Source organism: Mus musculus, chromosome 7, assembly GCF_000001635.26.
Source record: "Mus musculus strain C57BL/6J chromosome 7, GRCm38.p6 C57BL/6J".
Classification (NCBI taxonomy): Eukaryota; Metazoa; Chordata; class Mammalia; order Rodentia; family Muridae; genus Mus; species Mus musculus.
The window spans coordinates 141,992,498-142,005,516 of record NC_000073.6 but is presented as its reverse complement, the minus strand read 5'-3'; the positions used below and the strand labels follow the sequence as shown (position 1 = coordinate 142,005,516).

Below are 13,019 nucleotides of genomic sequence, written 5' to 3'. Positions count from 1 at the left end.
TTAGTGTCAGGAGTGGGACTGAGAACGAATCCTTTCTAAGCCTTGGAGGTGCAACAGTGTACACGTGGGAAGCTGCCGGGTCTGTGAAGTAAGCATGTCTCCTCAGTGCCCACTAAGCCTGATTGTAGACTCAATAACCAGTGGGCCAGATGGAGGAAGATTGGGTGGGAGTGGGTGGGTTGCTATACTCAGCAAAGCAGATTCAGGACTACAGGAAGATATTGTAGCATCCTGAGCCCCAGACCCAGAGAATCAGGCACCTTTGGGGTCAAGTCCTTGCCTAAACCTGTATTTCAAGCAATAGTTAACTGAAAAGCTGCAATTAGGAGCTTGGTCCCTTGTCCCTTGTCCAAGCCTTCTGGGTATCTCACTTCTTGGAGGGCACAGTGACATCTAGAATTTAGCAAGGGTGACCCTAGCTCATTGCTTCTTGTTTTGAGCTTGGGTCTGCAGAGTTATCCCCCTTGGCTCACAACGAAGCTAGGCAGAAGGAAGGCTCTTAGGCTTCTCTGACAAGACTGTGTTAACTAAGCCTTAGCTCCAAGGCAGGACTGCATTTGGGGCCACTCTACTCTCAGGAGACACATGGTAGTGTCAGAGAGCATTTGGCTGCCCCAACAAGGTGGAAGACAGCTGGCATCTTCTATGCAGAGGCCAGGGGTGCTGTGAACCCCCACAATGCACGGCAGTGTCCACTATAGAGAACCATCAGCCTCCCACTGTCAGTGTGCCATCTAGTAGAGCACTGCCACCAAGCAATGTGGCACCTGTGCCAAATGCATAGCTTCACGGACTGAGCACTTTGATCAGACTCCTAAGGACTGTCTGGCTTCAGACTCTTGGCATTTAAGACATGTCCTCCATGTAATCGCAGCAAAGAGGTGGCGATAAGGCCGGGGCAGCTGGCTAGAGTCACAGGTAGTGTGGTAGGGACTCTTAGGGACAAAGTCTGAGTGCTAGGTGACCCCAAGCATATCTGGGGTGATAGAGTTGCCATGAAGAAAACAGCACACTCATTCCTATCTTAGCAGAGCTCTGCCAGCCAGTGTCTCTAGACTGTTCTTTCCCTATCCCTGGTTCTCACTAGAAGCCCACCCCTGGTGAAAGACAGCCTAGAGAAACACCCCTCCCTGATTAACAGACCCTAACACATGGATCCTCACCCAGGGGCACAGCCCAGACAGGTACAGTTGGTGACACAAGCCACTTCTGGATATCCTGTGCCATTTCCCAAGCCCACCCGACCCGGACGGAAACCTTGCGTCATGTGTCTTTATGGAAGGAATTTATTGTTCCAGAACTGAAGTTGCTCACAGTTATTTGACAGGGGTTACACCAGATGGGGCTTGTCCATTTTTGTGATGTCTGCGAATCCGCATGTGTCCAAAGTACAAAAGAGGAAGGCTAACGAGAGGTATTGCTTTCAGTATCCTGACACCGTAGATATGCCCCTTCCCACTTGTACTGCGTGGCTTTGCTGTTGTTACAGGTGTTTGATTTTGTTCTATGTATAGAAATCCCAGCCTGTGGTGGTTGAATGTAATAGAAGCATTAAAATCTGTACATGAGGGGAAGAGCAAAGGCATGCATGAAACCTGCCCCCAGCCCCTCCTGCTGCTATGCCAGGCACCTTGGGCCAGCTGGGAGGGACTGGCTCAGCCAGACAGAACGGAACACAGACAAAAGCTGAAGATGAGGGAAGTGATGTGGGCTTTGGTGGGCAGCAGGCAGTGGTGTGGGCCCCTTGCCCTCGCCACCTCCAAGAGGAACCCACTGCAGAGCACTCTGCTAACTCCATTTCTGGCTTTGATTTTTTTTTTAAACTTTTTAATTTTAATTTAAAAAAAAAAAAACCAAACAAACCGAGGTACTGCTGCCATCCTGTGTGTGAGTAGGGTGCCAGCTCAGGGCCTTCTACCCCTTCTCAATCAGACACCAAACCAAGATCAGCCTCAGCCTGATGCAGCAGAGAAGTACTGGGCAGTGCTTCTGGGCAGCAGGCACAGCTGACCAGTGCAGGCTGACGCCCTGGATCCTGAGCTCTCGTGTGGAACTGGAGCTGCTGCTAAGTAGTAATAAAACAACCCGGGACAGAGCTAACCACATCGTTCTTTAAATATATATATATATATATATGTATATGTGTATAGAAATAGCCAAGAGCAAGGAGCCGAAACACAAACTCTAGCTCTGCCCCAGCGGCCCCACCCCACACCCTTTTCCAAAAACAACCAAGAAAAGAAAGTTTATAAAAATATCTTGCAGGAATTCTTTTAAAGTTTACAGTAGCTTGCCAGTGCTGCATCCACTGGCTGGCTCTCCACTGTCCCCAGCCCCACAGCGGCTCTGTCCTCAGAGGGAACCTGGGCTCTGGACCCACCCTGCCCAAGTCAGACAGACAGAACAAACAGACAGACAGACGGCAGGAGGGTGCTGCTGCTGCTACTCCTCCTTCCCTGAACAGAGAACAGAGACATAAAGAAACTCAATAAATTAAAACAGCAAATAAATAATACTGGTCTCAGCCCAGCTCCCTGGCAGCTCTGGAGCACCCAGGTCTTTTATCTCCACTTCAGCCCATGAGAACCATCACAGCTGGAGCTCTGCAGCCTGGCAAGGTGGAGCAATGGATGCAGATGAGAAGAGGTGGCCCTGCGAGGCCAACATGTGGAAAAGGCGAGGTGAGTGGCCCAGGAGGCCTCCAGATGCGGCGTGGAGGACAATCCATTCCCACTGCTTCACCCACCATGGTCCCCTACCCTGGAAGATGGTGGACAGGTTGTCCCTGCTGAGGATCTGGTCACTGGGATCCAGGGTGGCTGGGCGAGAAGAGGAACCCCTGGGCGGCAGGCCCTCCTCCCTTGGGCCATGCGGAGCTGCCAGGGGACAGGCAGAGGTGGTGGATAGTGGGCTAGCCTCTCTGCCCAGCAGCAGCAGCAGGAGGAGGGTGGTCCGCAGCAGCTGCCTTCGGTCAGCCAGTGTCCACACGCAGCACAGAGGATGGCCTCGTGGAGGTGACATGTTAACTTTTCGGGATAATTCCTGGTATCAGAGCGGAAACAAGCGATGCTGTCAGAGACAGGCAGAGACAGAGACCGCAAGAGAGAAAAGAGAGCAAGCCCAGCAGCCCAGCCTGCGGGCCGCGCCCTGGCCACTCTACTTTCCTCCCAGGCTTGAGACAAGGTCTGGGCAGGCAGGTGGGGCCTTGTCCACACAGGGCGGCAGAAGGCCACAGTCAGTGCTGTGTTGTGCTGTGCTGTGCTGTGCTGGGGAGGGACTAGTGTCTAAGGCTGCTCACGGCGGGCGGCGGGCGGCCCCATCTTGGCCATGTCCTTGCCCATCGGGTACTCGGTGTCCCCTCCAGGGCCAGCGGCCGCGGAGTCACCCAGGGGGCCGTGGGCACTCCGCTTGGCGGGTGTGCTGGGGGCCTGGGCCGCCTGCCCGTTCTTCTCGTCTGAAAAAAGTTGTTTAATTACGTCAAAGAAGTTACTCAATGGGGTGCCTGGGTACACAGAACAGAAGACAAAAAGAGAGAAAAGAAAAAAAGGGGGGGGGGGCAAGGGGAGAGAGGGAGAGAAGGAGAGAAAGAACAAACAAATGAACGAAGGAGCCTTGACAAGAGAAAGAAAAACCCAACGAGATGAAGTCAGATGGAATGGCAGAGCAAGGACAGGCGGGTAGCAAGCAGGGTGGGCAGGCGGCCAGTGGGGTCCCTAGTGCCAGGAGCAATGCAGTGGGAGGGGCTGTTGCTGTGGGATAGACCCTTGAACTCCATACCTCCAAAGTGGCATGGGACATGAGGGCTGCTTCTGAGAACTGAGGCCCAGGACAGGCAGTGAGATTCCTCCCTCACCCAGTGTGGCCCCAGATGTCCTGGGCCTCCCTTCTCAAGTGTCAGGGTCACATGAGCTGGCCAACCCAAGGTGTAGAAAGAGCAATAGAAAGATTAGGCCTGAGTTGGACCCTGGGGTTGGCTACTGCTTTATGAGTAATGATTGCTCTTGGGAAGGGTGGCCTGAGCCAGTGACCAGCAGCATACAGGGAGACCCCCTGCCCTGGCTAGCACAGACAGTTTCAGCAGCAGACAGACAGGATTAATGGTGGGTAGGCAGGCAGGGAGCTGGGGACAGGCAGCCACAGCTGGATTTCTGGTCCTGGAGGGCAGAAGTAATGGGTGACCCTCCACCCTCCTGGGCCTATGTTTATTACCCAGCTGGGCCAATTGGATGCTTCATTTCCATTCCCTCACCTGACCTCAGTCTAAGCCCAGTGCTGCATACCTCTCTTCTGACTGGCATGGTCTGTGGACAAGTGTCCACCTTGCCCTCCAGGGCAGTGCTACATGTAGACCCTTTACTGCCTTCCAGCACAAGGGCCTTTTCCTGTTCTGAGAGTTTAAGTCCTTCCTCTACCTAGCCTGATTGTAGAAATGGGGACCAGGAAGTGAGTAGTTAAGACTACTCTTGGCAGAAGATGGGGCCCAGGGGTGGTGGATGGTCCAATGCCTGTGCATACACAGGGGACCCAGGACAGCCCAGGGACAGTGGGATAGCACTGGTCAGGGTAGGCTGTGGGCACACAGTGGAGGTGGCAGGCTAGGGGCCAAGTGAGCATGAGGAGTTCTTACCACATTTGGAAAGCCGCCCCGTCATCACTTCCATACAGTTAGTGGTGTCTGGAGCACAGAATGGAAAGAGGGAGGGAGAGAGTGAACAGGCTGCCCACCTGCTACCTGGGGCTAGCTGGCAACCTGTAGCCAGCCGGGCTGGGAAGGAGCAGGGTCCTGAGAGGGCTGATCCAGGAGTGGCCAGAGTCCAAAGGGGTTAGAGTTCATAGAGGAGAGGGGTTAGGAGTAGGCAGGGCCCAAGAATATTGACTGGCTGGGAAAGAGGAGCTGAGCCTGGAGACAGGGTGATGGTACAGGCAGGCCCAGGGAAGGGGAGAGTTTGGAAGAGGCAGAGCTAAGGTCTAGGTCAGAAGAAGCCTATGACTACAGCTGAGTGGGAGCAAGGTAGACAGCAGAAGGTCATGCTCCAATAGCCAAAGCCAGAAGACTGGATTTGACCTTTTTTCCTGGTGGGCCTGTCTTCCCTGGGCTGGATAAACTCTTGCTTTGGCATAGTTTAGCAGGCCACCTATACTGTGCCTGCACCTCATTACCCACTGGCTTCCATACACCCCTGTCTCTCCCACTATGCTGGAAGTCCATACTTCTGTCTACCTCCAGCAGGGTCTTTGGAGCCAAGCTCATTGGACAAGGGCCCAGGACACAGGGACACAATGAGAGGGCATCAGGGGGACAGGCCGAGATCCAAGAATGGTTGGGAACCCAACAGTCTCAAGGGTAGGTTCCAGTACTGATGGTTGACTGAGTAGAACTGGTGGGTGGGTCCTGTGTACAGGCCACACCATATTCCCTGTAACACCAGGGACGTGGCACTGGGTTGGGGGTTTGGTAGACCATCTCATAGCATAGGGCATGGAGAGTTGTCCAATATTCAGGAGTACAGGAGGGCTGCAGTGTCTGTTTGGTCACCATGAGCAGAACCCCAGCAGTGTGCTAGAGACCTTGGCTTTCCTTGCATTAATAGTTCTGGCCTGCCTCTGCCTCTGCCTGTCATTCCTTGTCCTCGGTTTCCCACTACTGCTGCTGTTCCCCAGGCTGTTTTCCTCTTTCCAAGACGGAGGCCTAAAGCCCCAGAAAAGCAAGGTTGACTGAGGACAGTGCCCCCAAGGGCACCTGGCCCTGCTTGCTCGCTTTCTTCCAAGCAGAGTGGGTAGCTGAATGAGCCCAGGGCTGCTGAGGGCTCCAGTCCCACCTGCCAGGGGATGACGAGGCTCATGGTGGGAGCACATCCACAGGCAATGAAATGAGGATGGAATGGGATGAGGAGCAGGTGGAAAGAATCTACATACACACAAGGAACCCTAACAGCCCCAGCTGTGGAGACAAGTCGAGACTAGGGCTCAGAGAAGCTGGCCCTGAGCCACATCCCATCTCGTCTAGACTTCTCAAGTGCCTAAGCAGTCCCATGCCATATACCATCAGCCTGTCCCATTGCTATACAGACTATATCCTAGCTAAACTCTGACATACATGTCCCATGTGTGTACCTATGCATAGGGCCAGACACACAGGTACTCCTTTCTCCCATAACTACCAGCAGCCCAGGTGCCTTTCTTGAGCACCCTACTGGGACTAGAGCCTCAGATCCCATCCTGCTTAAGGCAGAGCTCTGCTGGTCAGTGGCATTGAGGAAGGGAGCCCCAACGCTTGTAGAGTGCTACAAGGGGAGCCCCAAGGGTCAGGGCCTTGGGCCCTGCTCCCAGAGCCTACTCAGGCTGCCCTCATGTCTAGCTGCCTAGGTGCTGACCCTATAGGCCTGTCTGGAGCCAGGCCAGATGAGTGGGCACAGGGTGCCCCTCTTAGGACAAGCCTGGCTCTTGCAGGAGGCCCTGCCCGCAGCCCCTCCCCTCCCCGGCAGCAGGCCGGACACCTTACCTGCCAGCGTCAGAGGCTACTCTCGTAGCTGGTGGCCACCTTCTGGCCCTTAAGCCCAGCACCCCAGCTTAGTCCTGGCGCTGGCGGGGGTGGTTCTACGGTGGACAAGAGGTGCCTTTCAGTGTGATGCAGCCCACCATGCCCGGGGAGGGGCCCTGCTCCCTGAGGGGTGCAGCACTGCTCAGGGCAGGGAGGTGGGCATCCATCCGTCACAGTAGGAGGCCATGTCAGTTCTCATACCTCCCATCCAAGCAGCACTAGCCACAGGCGCTGTGCTGAGCCCCCGCCTCACCTGACAGGTGCTGGGCTGATGGCTGGTCATGGGTGCTTAACAGCTGGGCCTGGATGGTCTCCACCACCCTCTTGAAGCGGCGACTGGGGCCTGGGGGAAGACTGGCTGTCAGGACACTGGGAACACCAGTGAGAGTCAAACAGCCACCAAGTGGGTTGGCTTACCTGAGAGTAAAGTGAATGTGACTGAGTAGATGCCATTCTCCTTCTGGGCCTCTCCGCCCTCAGTGTAGGTGATGTCCACCTGGAACTTGACCGGCTTCTGGAACACTGCTGGGCCCCCTGTGGCCTTGTATTCAGCCCTGAAGCTTGTCTGGGAAATAACGCTGTGGCTGAGGCTGGGGATCTGCAGTGTGTACAGGTTGGATGTGAGAGCAGCCTACCAGCAGGCGCCCACTAACCCACTCCTGCAGAGGTGGCAACAGAAGTGCCAGCACTATGCAGGCACCAGACACAAACCCAGCCCTCCAAACAATCTCCAATTTTGAGAACCAAGCATGACAGAAAACTAACAGTGGCAAGAAACTCACTTCAGAGCCCCCTTGCTCAGCCAGCCAGGGTGCACACTAGAACCCTAAACCAGAAGGGGCTAGATGGCTTTACATCCCTGAGGATGTAAATGAAGGAGCATCCAGCAGTGATCAGGGAAGCTATGAGGTGTGTGAATTCACAGCACTAAACTGTGGTCACATTGACGTGACAGTAGCAAGAACAAAACAAAAGCAGATAGGGTGACCCCAGCTTACAGGACTAGCCACCATGGGGAAGTGGATAGGAGTTCCAGGCTGATCTGGTAACCTGGGGGCCTTGTGAACGGATGGATTCGATGGGGGTGAGAGACACAGGCTCACATCAAAGGGACACAGCAGGCCCAGAGTCTGGCCAATCTCAAATACAACCACTCTATTAGAAGTGGCCTTCCCTGGCCTAAAGCTTCTAGCAGACATTCTCAGCTGTCCAGGTACCAGGGAAATCCTTCAGCTAAGGACTCTTGAAAGGATTCCAGGACAGAATGTCTAATGAGGCAACGGCACCATAGAGCAGGTACCTTCAAATAAATACTCATGAGAGCTATGACTCCCCTTGGCCAAAACTCAGCAGACTGAGGCCCTGAGGTGGGAGGCACACACTGAGGAAGTCCCAGAGAGTCCAGCTCAGCATACGGCAGCCCCACATAGGAGTCACAAAGACAGGGTTAATTCTGAGAGTCTTCTGGGAGTTAGCCTGGCTAGAAAGTCTAATTCTCCAGTCTTTATGCCTTTCTGCTTCTCAGAACCTGGAGGCATCTCAGGTTCTAGAACCTGAACCTAGACAACCCCGGCCTCTCCAGGGAAGCTGGGGCCACAGAAGTCACAGGCTTCAGACAGAGAAGTGGCATGGGAAACAGACTCTGGGCTGCAGGCCATTAAGTGGGTGTCATCAGAACCCTCGGTCACAGCCTCTTCTTGATCCGTGTGGCCACCTGTATGTCACCCTCAGTCTCAGGGAGGTTTCACCTGGAGACCAGCACACCCCAGCCATAGGCAGCTCCCCACTCCCAGGGTGCTGGGCAGCTCCCAGCAGGATGAAGGCCTAGGTAGACAGTGGTGGTCCAGGCAGAACAAAAGGATGAGTTATGTGTACACAGTTTGTGTGAATGAGAGGTCCTATGGTCTGCCTGGAGGCTGGGCCCATAGATGTGCGTGTCCACCTGGCTCTGCCATGGCCTCACCGACAGGAAGGCATGAACGATGTCAGCCTTGATGGAGCTCAGGGGCTTGTCCTTGATCACCACAAAGATCTGCTCCTCCTTCTCCAGGTTGATGAAGTTCCCGAACCACGATTTCTTGGCCAGCCTAGGCAGAGCAGAGGCTGTCATGATGGGGATGTGATGCCTGGTCCACTTCTGTAACCTCCAGAGTGGCTGGTGCCATAGAGCAGTGTTCCCCACATCCCCAGACCAGCCATGCGGCCCTTATGCTAACCTGATCAAACCCACTCCCCTAACTCCACAAGCCAACACAAAGGGCAATCCCCAACTCTAAACTTGCTCCACAAACAAGATAAAACCTAACCAAATACCTCTTATTGTAACAATAAACCAAAAGACTTAACCCTAACCAAACTTCTCTAACCATAACCCCTAACCTTACCACAACATCCATAAACCTATATCTATATCCCCAGCCTGAACTCCATGTCACTAATCCATACCCCATGTCTTTAACATGAACCCCTTGTCCCAACCTTCACCTTAAAACCCTAATCCCAATTCTATGTCCTTAACAATAACTCCAACATACACTCAACTGCAAGTCCTTGACTCCCACAGGATGTCTGAGTGGCACTTGCTAGACAGTCCACTGTGTAGGACAGGGGACAGGAGAGAGTGTCTAAGTCTCAACTTCTATTTGGATCCCTACATTTTGGGCAAGCTCCTTCTACACCTTCCTCCAAGAAATGTCCACAGACTACTGGAAGCTGGTGCATGTTACAGAATCTGGTGAGGCTCTCTGATATTAATTAAAGATTATGTGGCTCCATACTTGAGCTTGTAAGATCCCTGGTAGACCCTCGGGGTCACTTAAGGAAGGACCTGCCCAGAGCTCCAACAGCCACAGGTCTGGTACATACTGCCCACCCAACTACAGGACTAGTTTTCTTCCCACTCTAGCTTGACATCGTGCTTGGCCATGACTCCACTGCTGCCCAGCTGGCCGCAGGTGTCTGGCCAGGTTACACCAGTGACAACCCCAGCTCCACTGCAACATTCCTCACTGCACAGACCATCTCCTAAGGTGTGGACACTTTACTCTTAAGTATAATCTTCTGCTAGTCTAAGGGGATGAAGGCAGATATCAAGCTCCCCAGCCTCACTGTGGGGTCCCACCCATTCCCTTCTAGACATGTGTATAGCTGGAGTTCTTGTCACCTTTGCTGACAGGATTCCCAAACAGCTGCAGATACCTCAGTCCAATCTAACTACAAGACTAGTTTTCTTCCCATGATAGCTTGACAACTTGGCAATTGGAAGACATTCCTTCCTAGCCCTAGAGACCACAAAGCAGAATGCCCAGTGAAGTCTTAGATCTCTGTTCCAGAGACCCTAGGGGAGGCTAAGCTGCAGGCTGTCTCAAAGCAATTCCCAGTCAACATGGCCAGGCAGACTTCTAGCTGCCTGGTGTAAGTACAGTGTGGGCACAGCCAGCCCCTCAGTCAGATGCATCTCTGTACCTGGGGCTCAGGCTAGAAACTGAGGGAAGTGGCAACAGTGGGATGGGGTTGGCTGTGGCCAGCATGAATGAGAGTATCTGTGCTGGGCAGCACCAAGCCACTGTCAGTCCAGGCTGTATGAAGGCTTTCCTGGTTGCGACTTCCCCCCTCTTCATTTCTAGGATGGTTCTTTTGCCTCTGTGGCAGACACAGACCCCAGCCCTTCTGTGTTCCTGTTGTCAGCTCTGTCCAGTGCTGTGTGTACAGGACCCTGGTGTAGGCCCTTGTCCCACCTGTACCCAAGGCCCATGCCTGGACCTGGAGACCAGCAATGTTCAGGATTTTTTGAAGCAGACAAGTGGTTCTAAAAAACAGAATTTCTGGCTGAAAATCACAGGTGCAAGCAGAAACACTTGGCTGGTATGGCACATGAGACATGGCCCAATCTGAACGAAGCTGGGTGACCGGAGGGGACTGTATGGCACTGGGTGACATAGCCCATGCTAGAGCTCTGGTATCCATATTGCTGGGCCCTGGTACTAGCCTGGGTACACAGAATACATGGTGTGAGCCATAAGGGTACATGAGAGAAGGGCCTAGGCTGGTAGACAAAACATGTTCAGCTAGGTGGGCTCCAGCTGACGGCAGCAGAGAGAAGGGGGGCGAACTCTATAGACTGCTATAGCTCCCATGGCTTCTAGCCAGCTGGCTTGACATAATGGACAACCAAGGGAGCCTGAGATACCTCTCCTTTACCGGCTATGGCTCTATGGAGGCTATGACCAATGAGGGGCTCATGACAGAAGATGAGGATGTAAAGCTTTCCTGAGCCAGTATGCAGGGCTTGAGAGAGTAAAGCCTTTAACGGTCTTGATCAAGGAGGAGGTGGACGCCAAAAGGCTTTTCTCAAGCTACAGTCACAAATTTCCTACTTTTATAATCTCTCTCACTATCCATTCAAAACTTCTTATCAGAGCAACATAAAGGCCTAACCTAGTCAGAAGTGGTCCTGTGCCCCCAGAGCCTCAGGGCAGTTAATGGCGAGCTTAGGTGTCTGACCTTCACCTGGACAAAAAGCATAGCAGGTACCTCTGCGACTTTCAGTTGCTAACACAAAGCAAGCAACTGCCCACAGGTCCTTACTGAGTGCTGGCAACAGGGCCAAGGCCTTTCCTCTTGTCTGGCCACTGTGTGAGGTGGCACAGCTACAATGATGCAATGGTTTTTGCCAATACTTTCCCCTACCCTCTGCCCCAGTCATAGGACGTTTTCCTACTTTCATGCCAGTGGCTACCAAGGAAGTAACTACTGAGAGGCCACCGTGAAAGGTACAGAGAAGCCACACTGTACAGGCCCTCAGTGTCTGTAGGGTGGGTACACTGGGCCCACCCACATTCCCTTCCCTCCAGCTGAAGGCTAGAGCTACTCTGTCTTTCTCAGACTTCTGCCAATAACCCTAGTGCTCTCCCTGGGTCCTGTATCTTGTAGCTGTCCTTCTTCCTCAGCACAAGCCTGTTTTTCCTCATGTCCAAACCCTCCCTGTGATCCCTTAGACTCTAGGGAAGCCCAGAGCACACCCACTTGTCCCCAGCCAACTCTAGAGTTGTCATTTCTCATGTGGACAGAACCTAAAGTTCATAAACACTCATGGGCTGAGTCAGGCCCAAGGGGTTCGGGCCAGGAACCAAAAGCCCTCAGGTGGTTATCCCCTGCCTGATGGGAAAAATCCTGGGTCCCTCTCTCATCAGCCTCAAGCAAAGCCACTTACTCTGGAGAGGATTCTGGGGTCAGGTTGGACATCTCCTCTGGCGTGGGAACTGTGCACAGGAAAGGACAAAGGCAAGGTTGGATGTTGCTGCAGGTTCTAGTCTCAGGACCATGCCCATTTTGTCTTCACCTCCCCCGCCCCCCCTGCTCAGCCTGCTGTCAGAGCTCTGGTGCTGAAACCCCATTGTGCTTCTCCAGGCCCCAGATGAGCAGAGGAACTGGCTCCAGCATAGCCTAAGACCTGTAGTCTTTCTGACCACCCAACAGGCCTCGCTGCCCAGAAGATGATAGAACAATTCTGGGACAAGAGGGTACAGGGCAGATTCAGAGGCCAGTGCTTATGGAGAGGCCCACAGACCCGCCAGCTGTTGGCATGTTCCATCTGAGCAGTGCAAGACCCCCTGTGCAGATTCCACCACCTACCCAGCCCCATATCAGCGCTAACCTTGGAGTTTCCGGCGGTGGAATCGAGGTGAGCCCAGGAAGCTGTTCTTGATGGAGTTCAGTCGTGTCCGCCAGGGCACTCCTCCAACACTAGGGCTGGATGGTGGTGTGGGGTTGGGTGTGCCAGCTGGGCTCTCCTTTGGCGTGTGGACAGGCGTCCCTTTGGGGGTAGGAAGGGGACTACCCCTTGGTGAGGGGTGAGGGGTCACCTGTATGGTGGGGACAGATTTGGTGTTTGGTTCAGTCCCAGTTGGCAGGAGCCGAGCAGGTGCCGGCAGGGTGGGTGGCCCAGGGGACAGGGCCAGTGGAGTGCCAAGGCTGGCTCCAGGAGGCTGGGTCTGGGTGCAGGCTGGGAGCGGGTTGGACTTGGTGCCCTGCAGCGGCTTGTCTGTCAGCTTGGCCTTGCACGGCAAGGTCTGAGTCTTGGGGTTGGGCCGCAGGGCGGCCTGTGGAGAGAGGATGTGTCCTGGCCGAGAGGTGCTCCGACAAGCTTCAGGCTCCGAGGAGGTGGCCAGGGAGCAAGCCACATAGGGGAGCTCAGGGGGCAGAGGGGGCAGGACAAACTTCCTAACAGGCTACAGTGACGCAGAGTGACGTCAGGAGGGGTGGCCGCGAAGTGGAGCCCGTGCCCACCCCACCCACATGCACACATAGCAACCAGGATCAGTGATAGCATTCAAGCAGGAAACCCAAGCAGGACCAGAGGGAGGGGACAGACATGGGGAAGGTTTGCCACAAAAAAATAAAATAAATAAAAAATAAAACCAAAACAACAACAAAAACAAGTGACATACAAGAAAACGGACAACACAAAACAAAAGAA

The 13,019-nt window shown here is 53.9% G+C and overlaps 1 protein-coding gene across 4 annotated transcripts in view; it reads right to left on the bottom strand.

Moving 5' to 3' along the window:
* Positions 1 to 1,272: 1,272 nt before the first annotated feature.
* Positions 1,273 to 13,019, bottom strand: part of Brsk2 (BR serine/threonine kinase 2) — a 54,494-nt gene continuing 42,747 nt past the window's right edge. For 2 of the 4 annotated variants that reach the window (NM_001276763.1, NM_029426.2), the window contains 6 exons: positions 12,198 to 12,405; positions 11,754 to 11,802; positions 8,505 to 8,628; positions 6,959 to 7,139; positions 6,795 to 6,884; positions 1,273 to 3,042 (listed from right to left, as the gene is read on the bottom strand). In NM_001276763.1, the coding sequence (NP_001263692.1) occupies positions 3,023 to 3,042; positions 6,795 to 6,884; positions 6,959 to 7,139; positions 8,505 to 8,628; positions 11,754 to 11,802; positions 12,198 to 12,405 (672 nt within the window). In that variant the 3' untranslated portion in view covers positions 1,273 to 3,022. Of the gene's footprint in view, positions 3,455 to 4,627; positions 4,676 to 6,502; positions 6,598 to 6,794; positions 6,885 to 6,958; positions 7,140 to 8,504; positions 8,629 to 11,753; positions 11,803 to 12,197; positions 12,406 to 13,019 lie in introns of all 4 variants that reach the window. The other 2 variants (NM_001009929.3, NM_001009930.3) reach the window with 2 other exon arrangements.